Below are 12,830 nucleotides of genomic sequence, written 5' to 3'. Positions count from 1 at the left end.
AACATGGCCACCGGTGTTTAACATCAGCAGTCAACGTTCCTATTTTTCTTCTGTCGGTGTGTTGCAGTGTGTGACAACAAATTATTTTCTGTGCCTCCACGACCGAAGCGAAACCTCCATAGGGTTTATCAGCTCAACCGACAGACCCTCGAAACAGCGCCTGCGTTGTGCATCAATCACAGACAGGTAAAGGATGAGTAGCTTCAGCTAACGTTAGCCTACCGGTCGTCAGCTAGCATTCCTTAGCTAACATGTCAATTCACTTAATGTTTGATATTTGGTGTTGCATGTCCATCAAACACTTGATATCGCCTAAAAATAACAAGCTCGAAATAGCGAAGTCTTAACGTTTCAAACGTATTTTTACAGAAAATACACGCAACCTCACGACTAACGTGAGCTGTAACATTTGTCACGAGTCGAGGTGTAAATGCATTTGAAATTCATTTTGCAATTCTTCGTGAAATCTTTGACTAGTAAATTGTTTTACAGTGTGTACATCGAGGCCAAACGATATTTGAATTACTGAATGTTTGATGTTTCGAGTGGAATTTGAAAACAAAAAAGCTCGATTTCTTTTCTCATAATTCCCATGAAGGGCCAATGCCTGTAGCCTGTAGTCTGCTGGCTGAGACCATGGATGTATTAAACTAGGCTGAGACCTGCAATTTATTTTTGTACATGATAGTTCTTGCTCAGAGGGGCAGATGCTGGTGGTCTAAGGAATGTAGCACTCTGTATCAGAGACTTGCTTGACAAATATTTGATATCCTTTCCATTTGAATGTCTGTTTGACTCCACTCTATTTGCAGAGGAGGTGGTTGTTGGCTTATGTGAAAACATCACATCTCTCTGTTAGGACCACAGTATTTATGTAACTGGGGTCAGCAGCCTCAACACCATCATCCAATGTTTAATTTCCTGAAAACACTATCCAATAGGTACATGCGAAACAGACCTCTAGTACTGTGTTGATGGTTTCATTCATTGACAGTAATAGAAGTGAATAAGCTGCACACTGCTCTACTTGCTGTGATTTTTATTTATCACACCAACTATGCTAAGCCTTCATCAGGATGTGATTCATTCATTGATCGGCCATTCCTTTAAGATGCAGGATAGCTTGGTAGTGTGGAATCGGGTACAGAACATTAATTTTTATGTTTACAGTTGGTGTTTTTTTTAACAGATTTACCGGGAGTTTGTTATCAACTTTGATACTTAGGCTTTAAATTCTCTTTCAGTGTGGGTCAAAAATGGCGAGTCCAAGGACCAGAAGAGTTCTGAAGGAAGTGAGAACCCAGGATGAGAACAATGTAAGTCGTAACACCTTGTAACTTCGAAGCCATGTTTTCACTACTTGGTCAAAATATTGTCAGCTCATCATAACCCTACCAGGCATGTAGTAAGGTAGCAGAGGTGGAGACGTTTTCAATGTATCATTCAGTTAGTTGTAATTTTTTCTTACAATATCTAATAACATTTTTGCTTCATAAAATAGTATAGGCCTATACTGGAGAATGATAAGAAAGGTGGGACAGGTGGGTGGGGATGGTAAGGTGCCAAAGGTCATAGGCCAGATTTGAACTCATAATATGAGCTAATGGAATGTATTTTAAGATTAAGATTGCACTTTATTGATCCCCTGGGGGAAATTCAGGAGCAAATTCATTAGCCTGTTAAAAATGAGTAATCAAGTAAAAGTAAGAGTTATTGTCTTGGAGATTACTAAATTAAAAGAATATCTTACCCCAAAGCACTTAACTTTTTTATTATGATGAAATTCATTTTTGATTTTGTATGATTCAAAATCTTTCCAAAATGTTGTATTTTTAAACATTTATTTTATTTCTAAAATTGCACTTTCATTTCCAAAAATGAACGTCTTAATCCCTGACCATGGTGGACTATTTAATTACGTTTGTTAGCCTGCATCCTTTGCAATAACGGTAGGACAGCTGTAACGTCTCTTAACTTCAAAAGTGAATATATAATTCAAATTACAACCTTAAATATTTAAGAATAACTGCAAGCCTAAACATCAAAACTTTCAATTATTAACTCAAATATGTGTTTACATTATAGGTTTTGCATTTTAAATAATAATTGCCGTGCCTTGTCTTTTTCTGTCTTTTGACAAGTGAGATTATAAGAAAAAACAAAAGAAATATGAGAACTTTGCTTCCAAGATTCACGCTTAGTCTTAAGCTTTTTTATAAGATATATGTTAAAATGAAAACTTTTTTCTTAAAGCAAAAATTACCTTTAAAAAGTAGCACTTAAGAAATGTTGCTATGGTCAGGCTACAGATGCGCTTCATTCTACAAAAATCCAAAATGCTGTATATCTAATTATTAATAAATAAATAAATTCTACACATCCTCTTTTCTCAGCTTTGCTTTGAGTGTGGGGCGTTCAACCCCCAGTGGGTGAGTGTGACCTATGGGATCTGGATTTGTCTTGAATGCTCCGGGAAGCACCGGGGCCTGGGAGTACACCTCAGGTACGTATCTTGAAGTTTACTGAGGTGTTGATGACTTTGGGATTTTCATATGGGACATTTGCTATCTGTCAAATCCACAGACAAGTAGGCGTTGAAACCACCTAGATTGTGGTGTTGTGGGCGTATCTCTAAAGTTTTCAAAGCAGTCTGTACAAATTTCATTGGCTGATGAAGTCCATTAGCAGTTCTGTCAAAAGTTTCAACCTTTTTGACGGACTGCATTGCGATATTTTCACCCACTGCATTCCGTCAATCCATGTCATCCGTCAACGCAGAGGTCTCATCGAAATACATGGGATATTGTCTGTTTTTTGATTAATCATAAATGCTCATGTGAACGGGCCTTACTTCATAGTTTCGGTTCTGAGATATTACGGGTGGAAAGCTAGTTTTCAGAATTCAAATATCTTACTTTATTTATTATCATCTATCTATTTTCCAAACAGACTTTTGTGAAATATTTCAGCTCTAGTAGCTAAATAAAATTAAATCCCTTAAATGAATACACTGAGTTTTTTGGGAGATTATCCCATTGGTCAGCTTACACGTTTAGAACATAGACACCAAAATCATCCTTGGAACAACGGAGTGAATCATTGGATGATTTTAGTGTCCATGTTCTCATCATGTAACGGGTAAATTGACCAACAGGCCAATCTCCCAAAAGATAAGTGTTTAATGCCTTTCCATTCAAGTATGACAAGTCTGATAGTAATTAATTTATCCGTTATGTCCTCTCTGCAGCTTTGTGCGCTCTGTCACCATGGACAAGTGGAAGGATATTGAGCTTGAGAAGATGAAAGCAGGAGGGAACGGAAAATTCCGCCTGTTTCTTGAACTCCAGGATGATTATGATCCCAGCTGGAACTTGCAGGAGAAATACAACAGCAGAGCTGCTGCACTGTTCAGGGACAAGGTGAGGCGTGCAGACCCATAGGTCTATGATTAAAAGATGCTGTCATGCAGAATGCAGACCACAGCTGTCATTGTTAACTACTTACACTTTTCATATTCACATTTAGAGGATTGTAATTTTTTAGCTTTAACTATGAAACTAACAGAGATAGAGACTTGATTTCAAATTTTAATGGTATGTTTGGAGAAAGAAATCAAGATCAATTTAACTTAAAATTTGAGTGATAGGAATGACATTGTACATTGTATATGACAGGTTGCAACATTAGCAGAGGGTAAGGATTGGTCCATTGAGACGTCTTCTGCTAAAAACTGGACATCTCCTCAACCTAAGACTAGCCTATCATCCTCTCACCGGTAAGAGTGAAGGCAATCTTGTACAACATGTTGAAGCCACTGCATTGTCTGGAGTGCAATACAGAACAGTCATCAACGCAGTGACATCGCATTTCTCTCTTGTAGCTCAGGGGGACCTGGACAGAACACGTCAAAGTCTAACGACAAGGCTTTTGAAGACTGGTTGAGTGATGATGTTAACTCTTATCAAAGGTGAGAGCATTACATTACACCCTTCTCCTGCTGCTATACTTTATCTTGTTGTTCTCCAGGCCAAAGCATGTCTTTATTGAAATGTTTTCATTACATTTTCTACTCTTCTCCAGTGGAGGGGGCTACAGTGGGAATCAAGAGAACCGGTATGTTGGTTTTGGCAACACGGTGACCCCAGAGAAGAAAGAGGATGACTTCCTGAACAATGCCATGTCTTCCATTTATTCAGTATGTCACAATATATCTTCAAGCTGAGTTGTATTTTCCTTCACTGTAGAATACCTTCTTTATGATTCTGTTTGTTTTTTTCTTGCCAGGGTTGGAGCAGTTTCACTGTTGGAGCTAGCAAGTTTGCCTCTGTCGCTAAAGATAATGTAAGTATATTCATATGATAAACACTATAACATCCTGTTGGCACTGAATGTCTAAGGATTTATGCAGAGAAATAACGGCCCTTATCTGGACATATTTAATGCAAAACAAGAACATTCGCATATAGTTAAAAAATAAAGTGTCTGGTAATGGTCAGATTAATTAATAATTTTTTTCTCCTTTTTTCCTTCATACAGACAGCTAAACTGGCAAACCAAGCAACCTTAAAGGTATGACTAATACAGCTAATACAGTTAGCTTTCAGCTTTACACTTGATATTATCTGGCTTTCCTTACTTACTACTTCCCTCTTACTTTACCTTAAGTAGAGTGCTCACATCATTTCTGATTAGATGGTTCAGACATTTTGCCTGATACATCTCTTAACATACTGTGTAAACTTTTAAGATGTGAACCTCAAAAATGCATGAATGACTTCCTTTTTATTATTGCAGTAGAATGAACTGTGTTACTACTTTAATATCTCTTTGCCTCCTCTGGACCTAGTTAAGGGGCTATAAAGCGCCCCCAGAACCGGTAAAGCAGATACCAGCTGCATGGCGCTTTGTCATCATAAAGTTTATATGTTGCACATGTATTCTTTTCTTTCTTTCTTTTTTTTAAAGAAATTATTAATTTCTCTTACCTTGTCAGCTTGTCATGGTTTTTCAGTCCAACTAATCAAAACAGAAACAGTCTACGCTTGTTTGTGCACAATGGTGGATGTCAGCTTCACTGGCTTCTGCTTGGATATATTAACACAAGTTTTATGTTTGTCTTGGCACCTGCACTTTGAGTTTATGGATAACCTATGGGGACAGTAGTGTTAAATCTGATACTGTCATAATGTAGAATTGAGAGTAGATGGGATGGGGATTGCTTTTAATTCTTTGCCCTCATGTTATACAGAAACATTGTTCACTCCGGTCTGTTGATCATGGGTTATCCATTCACGCATGACAGTTTCTGTCCTATTGATGATCATTTGTTTGCTGCTGACAGTGCTTTAGAGGTGTAATGGTATGTAAAATTAAATCAACATCTCAGTACACTTCCTTTGGTTTGGTACATATTCTTACTGAAATCTAATGATATATTTTTTTAAATATTGTTACTGGCTACTCATGACTTGTTTTCCTCTAAATAAGGCAATAAGATAGCAGTGCTGTGGGAAAAGTCTTAAAAAAATTCTAAATCCCAATGCAACATTTCACTTTACAGATTCAACTCAGGTGGCAAAGAAGCTGCCCTTGAAAATCTGAAATGGAAGATATACACTTAAAAAGCCCCTAAGATTAATTAAGGCTGCTTGGGCTTTACCAACCTTTAAAAAACATATTTTTTTATTAGAGTGCAATATTAAACCACTGCCCCAGAAGAGAGGTATGCACTGACATGTGAGTTTTATGAACCATTACACCCCCTAGTGCTTGTTCAGTGTCATAGCGAATGCAATGACGACTCGCCTCATGCAACTGCAGAACCAGTGGCTCAGTGTCTTGCATTATTGTGAATGTTGAACTCCTCTGTTTTATTCAAGCGAATTCTCCCCTCTCACTTCCAACTAGGCCACAGAGTTAGGACAGACATTAAATGAGAATGTTATCAAACCTACCCAAGAAAAGGTAACATTGATGTTTGAAGTTGTTGACTTGGTGGTGGGTTGCAGTGCTTTCTAACAGCTTCAGATGTGAATGTGCATTTTCTAGATTGCCTGTCTGTGGGAATTTATTTGCTTTATGCCGGCGTTACACTAAACGACAAAAGTGATGGTTTTGAGATTGTAGGAAGACCAATTTTTAATGGCTTTTCCAGTCAGATATTCAGACAGCTGTGACGGAGAATGTATTAAGTAGAATATATGTCATTCTATCTGTAGTTAGGGTGAGGGCACTCCACGTAGTTTAACTCTTACTGTCAATTGAGTAGCTCTTGGATATGTCTGTTGATGAGATCATCAAATAAGTCTTGATATACTGAAAGAGAGACATGTTCATGTTCACAAATCAAAATTCAGTAGTAAGAAGAGAAGAATAACATGACAATTCAATTTTTTTAATTAGAAGAATATTTTTGTGATCCTGTTCAGTGTTTTACTCGCTTGACTGACACAAAGGCCACTGACTGAGAGAGACTGGTGGTTAAACACAGTTTTTAACCTTGCTTTTGTCTTCTAATGTACTGTTGGCATTGGTGATTAAAGGTATTTAGTATGTGCTTATGTAGCATAGTCTTTCTTGTAGAAAATTACAAAAAAGTTATTGCTGCATTAGTTTGGAGTTTAGATGTAGCAAAGAGTTAGTTTGGTCTTGTGCTGATTATCAATACCCTTATCAAACACATAATCACTTTTCTCACAATCAAAAAGCAACTGCAGTTCACTATTCTGTTTGACCAACCTGTTGAGTTTGTTTTGGTTTTTAATAATAATTTGGCTCATCCAGGTGAAAGATGGAAAATTGCTAGATGAAATGGCAGTCAGCATCACTGGGCTGGCAGGCAAGGTAGGCTGGTGGGGGGAAACCTCCGCCATGCTGCACAGATCCAGAACCAGTCTCCTGAGCAGACAACATGGGCTCTGATCCAAGACTTTTCCCATTAGGCCGGGGTTCATGTAAAATCTGTGCACAAGTAGTGCCTCCCATTTTGTATCGCTCAAGGGAGACTGGTTTGGCTGTGTTAATGTACATTTGAACAATGTTAATGTAATGTGATCTCCCATTTTTCTTGCTGCCATTTTTATTCTGGTGGTGAGTACTGTGTAGACATTTTCTTTCAAACGTTCTTTGTTAAACCAACAAATGTTTGTATTCAGTAGTCAAAATCAGTGTGCACAAACTTTTATTATTATTGTTGTAGCTAAAACTCCTCTTGCTAATAGTGCTGTAACATTGCAGAACAATGTCTTCTATTATGCAGATAATAATAACTACTTATGATATTTAAATTCCTTTGGGCATCATTTATACCACTTGATGTTCCAAAATGTTTTTTGTCAGTCAAAAATCAATTGGTGTCTCTACCATTATAAAAAATAAAAAGTTGGATATACTAAACTCAATAAACTGAAAATTTCATTAAACATTGTCAGTGTTGAAAAATAGATTTGCTTATTAAACTTCCAAAGTTTAATCTTGATACAATTTTCAATTTGACTAGAGTACTTTGTGTAGAAACCCAATATATTGAATCATTTTGTAGTAGAATAGTGTAAAGTCATCAGGATTTAATATTTGCAGTAACAACTGTATCAATATTTTGTCAACTTAAGTCTTGTCTTGTCTTAGGTCCAGGGAGCTGGTGCAAAATTGACTAATCTCTTCTCGGGAAAGACAGAAGACGGGTAACAGAAGCAAATTCATACAATTTAAAAAATCATGCATAGCTTTTTCACTGTGTGGCTGAATGCCATTATATGTGAGCTATCTGAGCATCTTTTACTTGTGTGTTGACTGTGTTCAGGTCTGCTGGAGAGAGCTACCAGAACATGGATGCCACTGAGGGCTACCAGGGCAGTTCTGCCCAGCCTCCCGTAAAGGACTTCTGGGAAACCTTTGGCAGCAACAGCTCCCTAAAGCCCAAGAAATCTCCCAGCAGTGATAGTTGGACCCACGCAGATAATTCTGCGAAGAAGAGCTCTGACAGTTGGGACAATTGGGGTTCGGAGGCAGCATCCAACAACAAACACAGCACAGGAGACAGCTGGGAGGCCTGGGACAACAACTGGGAGAACGCCGAGGACGTCAAGGGAAAGAAGAGCCCCACGAAACCTGCTGAGGAAACCTGGGATAATGCAGACTGGTAGTGGCCTCACACTCATGCACCTTCTTACCGTTCCCAACCTGGCCCTTTCTCTCCGTCTCTCTGTTCATCTCACAGGCACTTTCAGGGAAAGAGCTGCTTCAGCTCGGCTCCCGTCAATCCATTCAATATGTATTTATTATAGCCCGAGTACGAATGAATGAAACCCAAAGTTAAATTGAGCTAATTATGAAAGTTATTCCTAAAAAAAAATACTGTTGAGTTGCAGTCTTGTATTTTAATGTAAATTATCTTCATCACAATGAATTAAACTCTAAATCAATGTAGATATTGTCATAACGTCCTTACTGTCCGTACTTCAGTACAACACTTTTAATGGTGAATAAGCCAGTGTTCATATCGCAGGTTTATTGATATTGGCATTCAGTACATCATATGAGAATTTATGCATGAGATAGAAAATTTGACATTGTAAATATGATGTTGACTAAGAACAACTAAACACTGATCGCACCCTTTTCTGTTTGTTGGTGAAATCTTTAAGTTTTTCTCAATCACAGACGATTTTTAAAAGATGAAGTATAAATCTTATCAACAGTTGCCCCAAAAGGTCCTTATCCTGCCCCTCGACCTTTTGCACATTTGTTTTGTAAATACAATTTCAAAATACTTTTTTTTTCTTGGAATATCGCACTTTGAGTAGATACAACTCAAAATGATATGCTAATACTATCTAAAACTATAGCTATAAAGTGATATAAAAGGAACAAAGTAAAATTAAAATAAATTGGCTAAAATAAATGGAAATGTTAAATGAACTCTGAGTAATGTAAAATGTCAACTCTTTATCACTTTTTGGTAATTAAAGCAATGCAGTTTCAGTACAACTGAATGTAAAACATACTTTTAGCACAAAAATATGCAAATAGTCAAGGGGTTTGGAAATTGACAGAGAGCTCCTGATGCATCATCAGGGACACAAAAACGATAAGATGGGGAGCGCTCAAAGGTTGAATATTTGTTGTGTTCCAAACAAAATAAATTAACAATTGCCCCACTGGTAAAAGACAAATGACTAACTGTTGGTTGTAGATAAACATGCATGAATCACATTGTCATGCTCACCAGCTGAAATCACTTTTGTAGTAATTTTGATACAGATTACTTAAAACTTTCATTTTTGTCAAAATGGATACATTTATTAATTTAACATCAATTAGCTGTTGAACCTCTGACATGCCGATACAGTAATTGTTAGCACAGCTGCCTGGAGGCAAAAGCTGCTGCGCTGCAATTCTAACAACATCACTTCCACTTTTTTGGTTTCACCTTGGGTAAATTGTGTTTTTAACAACACTCCAAGAAATAAATCCCTTTGGATAGGAAAATGTCAAAATATACCTATGGAAAAAATCAGTTCGATGAAATTCAAGGCCTTTCAGACTTTCAAGCAGTATTTGATTACCTGTTTTTCCATTTATTTATTTTTTTTGACAGAACATCATTACAAGTTCTTTCATTAAAAGCATTGTAATGTCAACAAAATGTCACAATGCTTGCCATAACTTATTGATATATATATTGATATAATACGGGTATTTTTTCCCCACCCTTAAAGCGGGCCAATACTATTTGAATGGCTGACTGTGCTGCCTCACTTTCAAATTAATGCAGGATGGGATCTGTTCATAAACTGGTGTAAACCAGGCACAGGTTGGGCCAGGTGTAAAGACAAACTTCTTTTCTGAATCCAGCTGATGCTTCGAAGCAGCGAGCAATGACTCTTATATTATGAAAGTCAGTTGCTGGACGTTTCACTCATGAGTTCATTAACCTTTTTTGTGTTTTAAACATACATTGGATATTTTAATGAAGAGTATATAAATGTTGTCTGAAGATTAAATAAATGGTTTAGTCTTGATAAAATAATGTGGTCATCAGGAAGAGAATGATCTATTGAGGTGGAGTCACAAAATTCCTCCTCTGTACAGTGATAATTTCATTAGATAATCAGCTTTTATTGCAGGTTTGTGTGTGTGGCACATGTGTGCCCACCTAACTGTAAATGAAGGACTGTGTTTGAATAACTGGACACAACTGGGGACTGTAGACTGGACGGTTCATCGCATGTCGTTAAACTGCCAAACCTGTGGGACGGCCACAGTAACCTATGGTGACCTCAGCTGAACTAACAGATCATTGTAAACCGTCATTTTCAGTCATCTCATATGAAGTAACGCTTGCTCTGTGAACTGCTCTCATATGTGTGTCAGGTGTCATTGCATTCAAGTCGTAATGAATTTGAGAGGATCTGGTGGCACAAATGGGTTGAATCCTGCACACCTAAAAAAATATGTATTAACATCTGAATTGTGGAGTAATGTTAAAGCGTCATTACAGGCTGGCTGGTTTAGATTGATGATGGTTCGTTTTTTAACGCTGTGTTGTGAATTAGTTTAATCTAGCTATTGTGTCCCATTCATCTTGAGAGTGAAATATCAATGTTTTTATTTAATCTGATTTTGAAAGAGAGCATTTAACTAAATGTTATCAGTGTTCTGTTCCATCAGAAATACTGGCAGCTCCACCTCCATTGTTCCACCATAGAGGCAAATGTAGCATGAAAAGTGTTAAACTTAACCAGTTTAACAAGTAGAAATGCAGTCAACATGAGATTTGGCATTTTATAAACCTAATAGTCTGGTAATCATAAAATTTGAATGAGCTGTTTAGAGCTAGGCCAATAGTGCAACAATTTCTAATTCTCCTATGTGGCCTTTAATTTCCTGTGACATAACACTTTGTACCTTAATATATTGTATATAACTCTAAAATTCCATTTGTTCGTCTAATTAATGAACTAGAAACACTTGCTTTTCATAAATGACAAACCACCAAACCAAACTCAAGTTAACTGCACTCAAACAAATTACAAAGGAGGACTTTGTCTACATTTTTGTTTTGAATTTTCACAGTATGAGCAAAAATTGTGCAGCTTAAATGGAATAAGTTTGATAACACCCTTTATTTGCATCTGATTCTGTGAGGCTGTGCACCTCTGCCATGTGTGCACCGGCCGGGAGTCATTAATGTCACATGGAGCAGTAGGCCAAATTATTACAGTGTTGTAAAACTTGTTGCTCTTGGTTTGCAGACGTTCCTAATTGGGCCTTAACGCATAGTCTAGTCTACGACTAGTAAAAATGACACTCTAATTTGAAGTGTGAAAGATAACTGATCCTGGGAACTTACTCTAACTTTATCTTCATTCCATGCCCATGTCCTACCTCTACCCAGAAGTGTTCAGTTTACTGCATCTTACTGAGTATGCACTGGTGAAAATGTGTTTATTGTGGTTTCTTTTTCTTTTTTTTTTATCCTCTTCAGCAATGTTTTGGTGTAGGCCTTACCAGCTGCAGGCTTGACTTGGCGTGGCATGTAATGTCTTGACTGAAAGAAGTGTGCTTACGCAAAATGAGAAACAAAGATGGGTCTAAAAAGCATTTTGCATGTTTTCTACACCAACTGATAATGTGATGACATAAACCCGAGTAACCGATCGCTACTTGTGCAACGTTTGTGTAGTTCAACCTCTGCGGTCATGTGCTCTCCTATACATTGATATTGTGTTACACGCCTCAAAGAGCTGTCTTTGTCTTTCTGTTGATACTGATGTCCGTTTGCTTGTGTGTGTGTGTGTGTGATACAATGAGGTGTACATGCGTGTCATTAAATGAACATCTAAGATGAAATGTCAAGGGATGTACTGTTGCTCTCAGCTTTCCCTGTGTTTCTGATGCTTTATAGTGGCAATTATTTCCTTGCCGCGTTGTTAATTTTCATATTTTATTTTATGCTGGCATAACTTAAGACATATCAAATACCCACAAATGAATGGAAGTGCTTGGACTTGGTGCTGTGAAATCACGCAGTTTAAAGAAAGTGAAGATTTGAACGGTCACTTGTTGAAATCTGTCAATGAGCTCAGTTCTGAAATAAGGTGCTTTTGCTTTTGGTGAATGTCTTTTGCAGGGGATACTGTTAGACTTGAATAACAGAACATGGTGTTAAATGAAATGCATCCAATAGTTCTTGACATAAGCAGATAATTTTTGATGGACAGTAATGTTGTTCATTTTATCCCCCTATTCTGAATCTTATTTTTAACCTTGAATTTCCAGAACATCTGTTTAATGCAATGTCTGTGCCTGCCGAACACTGAAGATTTGGGTGTGGCAGTGTTTGTTGATATAGCTGTCATGTCAGAAATACTATTTTTGATGTCATGCATGAGATGTAACTTGGAGCAAAGTCCATTCAGTAATTTTTAATTTTCAGAAGTTGTTTCCTCAGTGAATCCAAATGCAGTTGTAACCTGCTTTCCCCTCGAGTTCCACCAGCAACCATCCCATGAGGTGAGCCAGTGTTACCTACTCAGTTCAGGCTGTGGATATTTTTCCTGTACACCTGGTGTCTGTGTTAAATAAAAATGTATTGTGTGGTGAATCTGCAGTTGTAGTTATTGTGTGCCTGTAGTGTTGAATTTAAACCCATTTATTGTCCATTCTGGGGGAAAAAACCTGGTTATACTGGAGAAAAATGGTTTCCACTTTACAAGAGTTTTTACATTTGATAGGACAAGATTTTTTTTGTAGTTATGACAAGTTTTCTCAACATGAGCTGTTTTCATCATAATGAGAAGATCGAGATGTGTGTGTGTTTGTGGGGG

The 12,830-nt window shown here is 37.4% G+C and overlaps 1 protein-coding gene across 2 annotated transcripts; it reads left to right on the top strand.

The window, feature by feature from the left end:
- arfgap1 (ADP-ribosylation factor GTPase activating protein 1) lies at window positions 1–12,607 on the top strand. Of its 2 annotated transcripts, XM_071517811.1 has the most exons (13): window positions 1–186; window positions 1,245–1,316; window positions 2,394–2,503; window positions 3,248–3,419; window positions 3,675–3,775; window positions 3,881–3,967; window positions 4,081–4,195; window positions 4,285–4,341; window positions 4,537–4,569; window positions 5,908–5,964; window positions 6,784–6,843; window positions 7,627–7,682; window positions 7,802–12,607. In XM_071517811.1, the coding sequence occupies exons 2-13, from the start codon at window positions 1,257–1,259 to the stop codon at window positions 8,142–8,144; spliced, it is 1,251 nt and encodes a 416-aa protein (XP_071373912.1). In that variant the 5' UTR covers window positions 1–186; window positions 1,245–1,256; the 3' UTR covers window positions 8,145–12,607. The 2 variants fall into 2 exon arrangements, with proteins under 2 accessions (XP_071373912.1, XP_071373913.1); XM_071517812.1 differs by lacking the exon at window positions 5,908–5,964.
- Window positions 12,608–12,830: the final 223 nt, after the last annotated feature.

This window comes from Centroberyx affinis, unplaced genomic scaffold (assembly GCF_046629955.1).
Source record: "Centroberyx affinis isolate AG114_WGS23_722 - 3 ecotype Tasmania unplaced genomic scaffold, CSIRO-AGI_Caff_v1 ptg000522l_1, whole genome shotgun sequence".
NCBI classification, from domain to species: Eukaryota; Metazoa; Chordata; class Actinopteri; order Beryciformes; family Berycidae; genus Centroberyx; species Centroberyx affinis.
The sequence above is the reverse complement of the archived record's forward strand: the minus strand, read 5'-3'. Positions and strand labels throughout refer to the sequence as shown.

What these genes read in the sequence shown, in the direction of transcription:
- arfgap1 (XM_071517811.1), top strand. Translation starts at nt 1,257, where the DNA reads ATGGCGAGTCCAAGGACCAGAAGAGTTCTGAAGGAAGTGAGAACCCAG. An exon ending in AGCCTATCATCCTCTCACCG is followed by an intron (nt 3,776 to 3,880) that starts GTAAGAGTGAAG and finishes TCTCTCTTGTAG; the next exon opens with CTCAGGGGGACCTGGACAGA. An exon ending in GATGTTAACTCTTATCAAAG is followed by an intron (nt 3,968 to 4,080) that starts GTGAGAGCATTA and finishes ACTCTTCTCCAG; the next exon opens with TGGAGGGGGCTACAGTGGGA.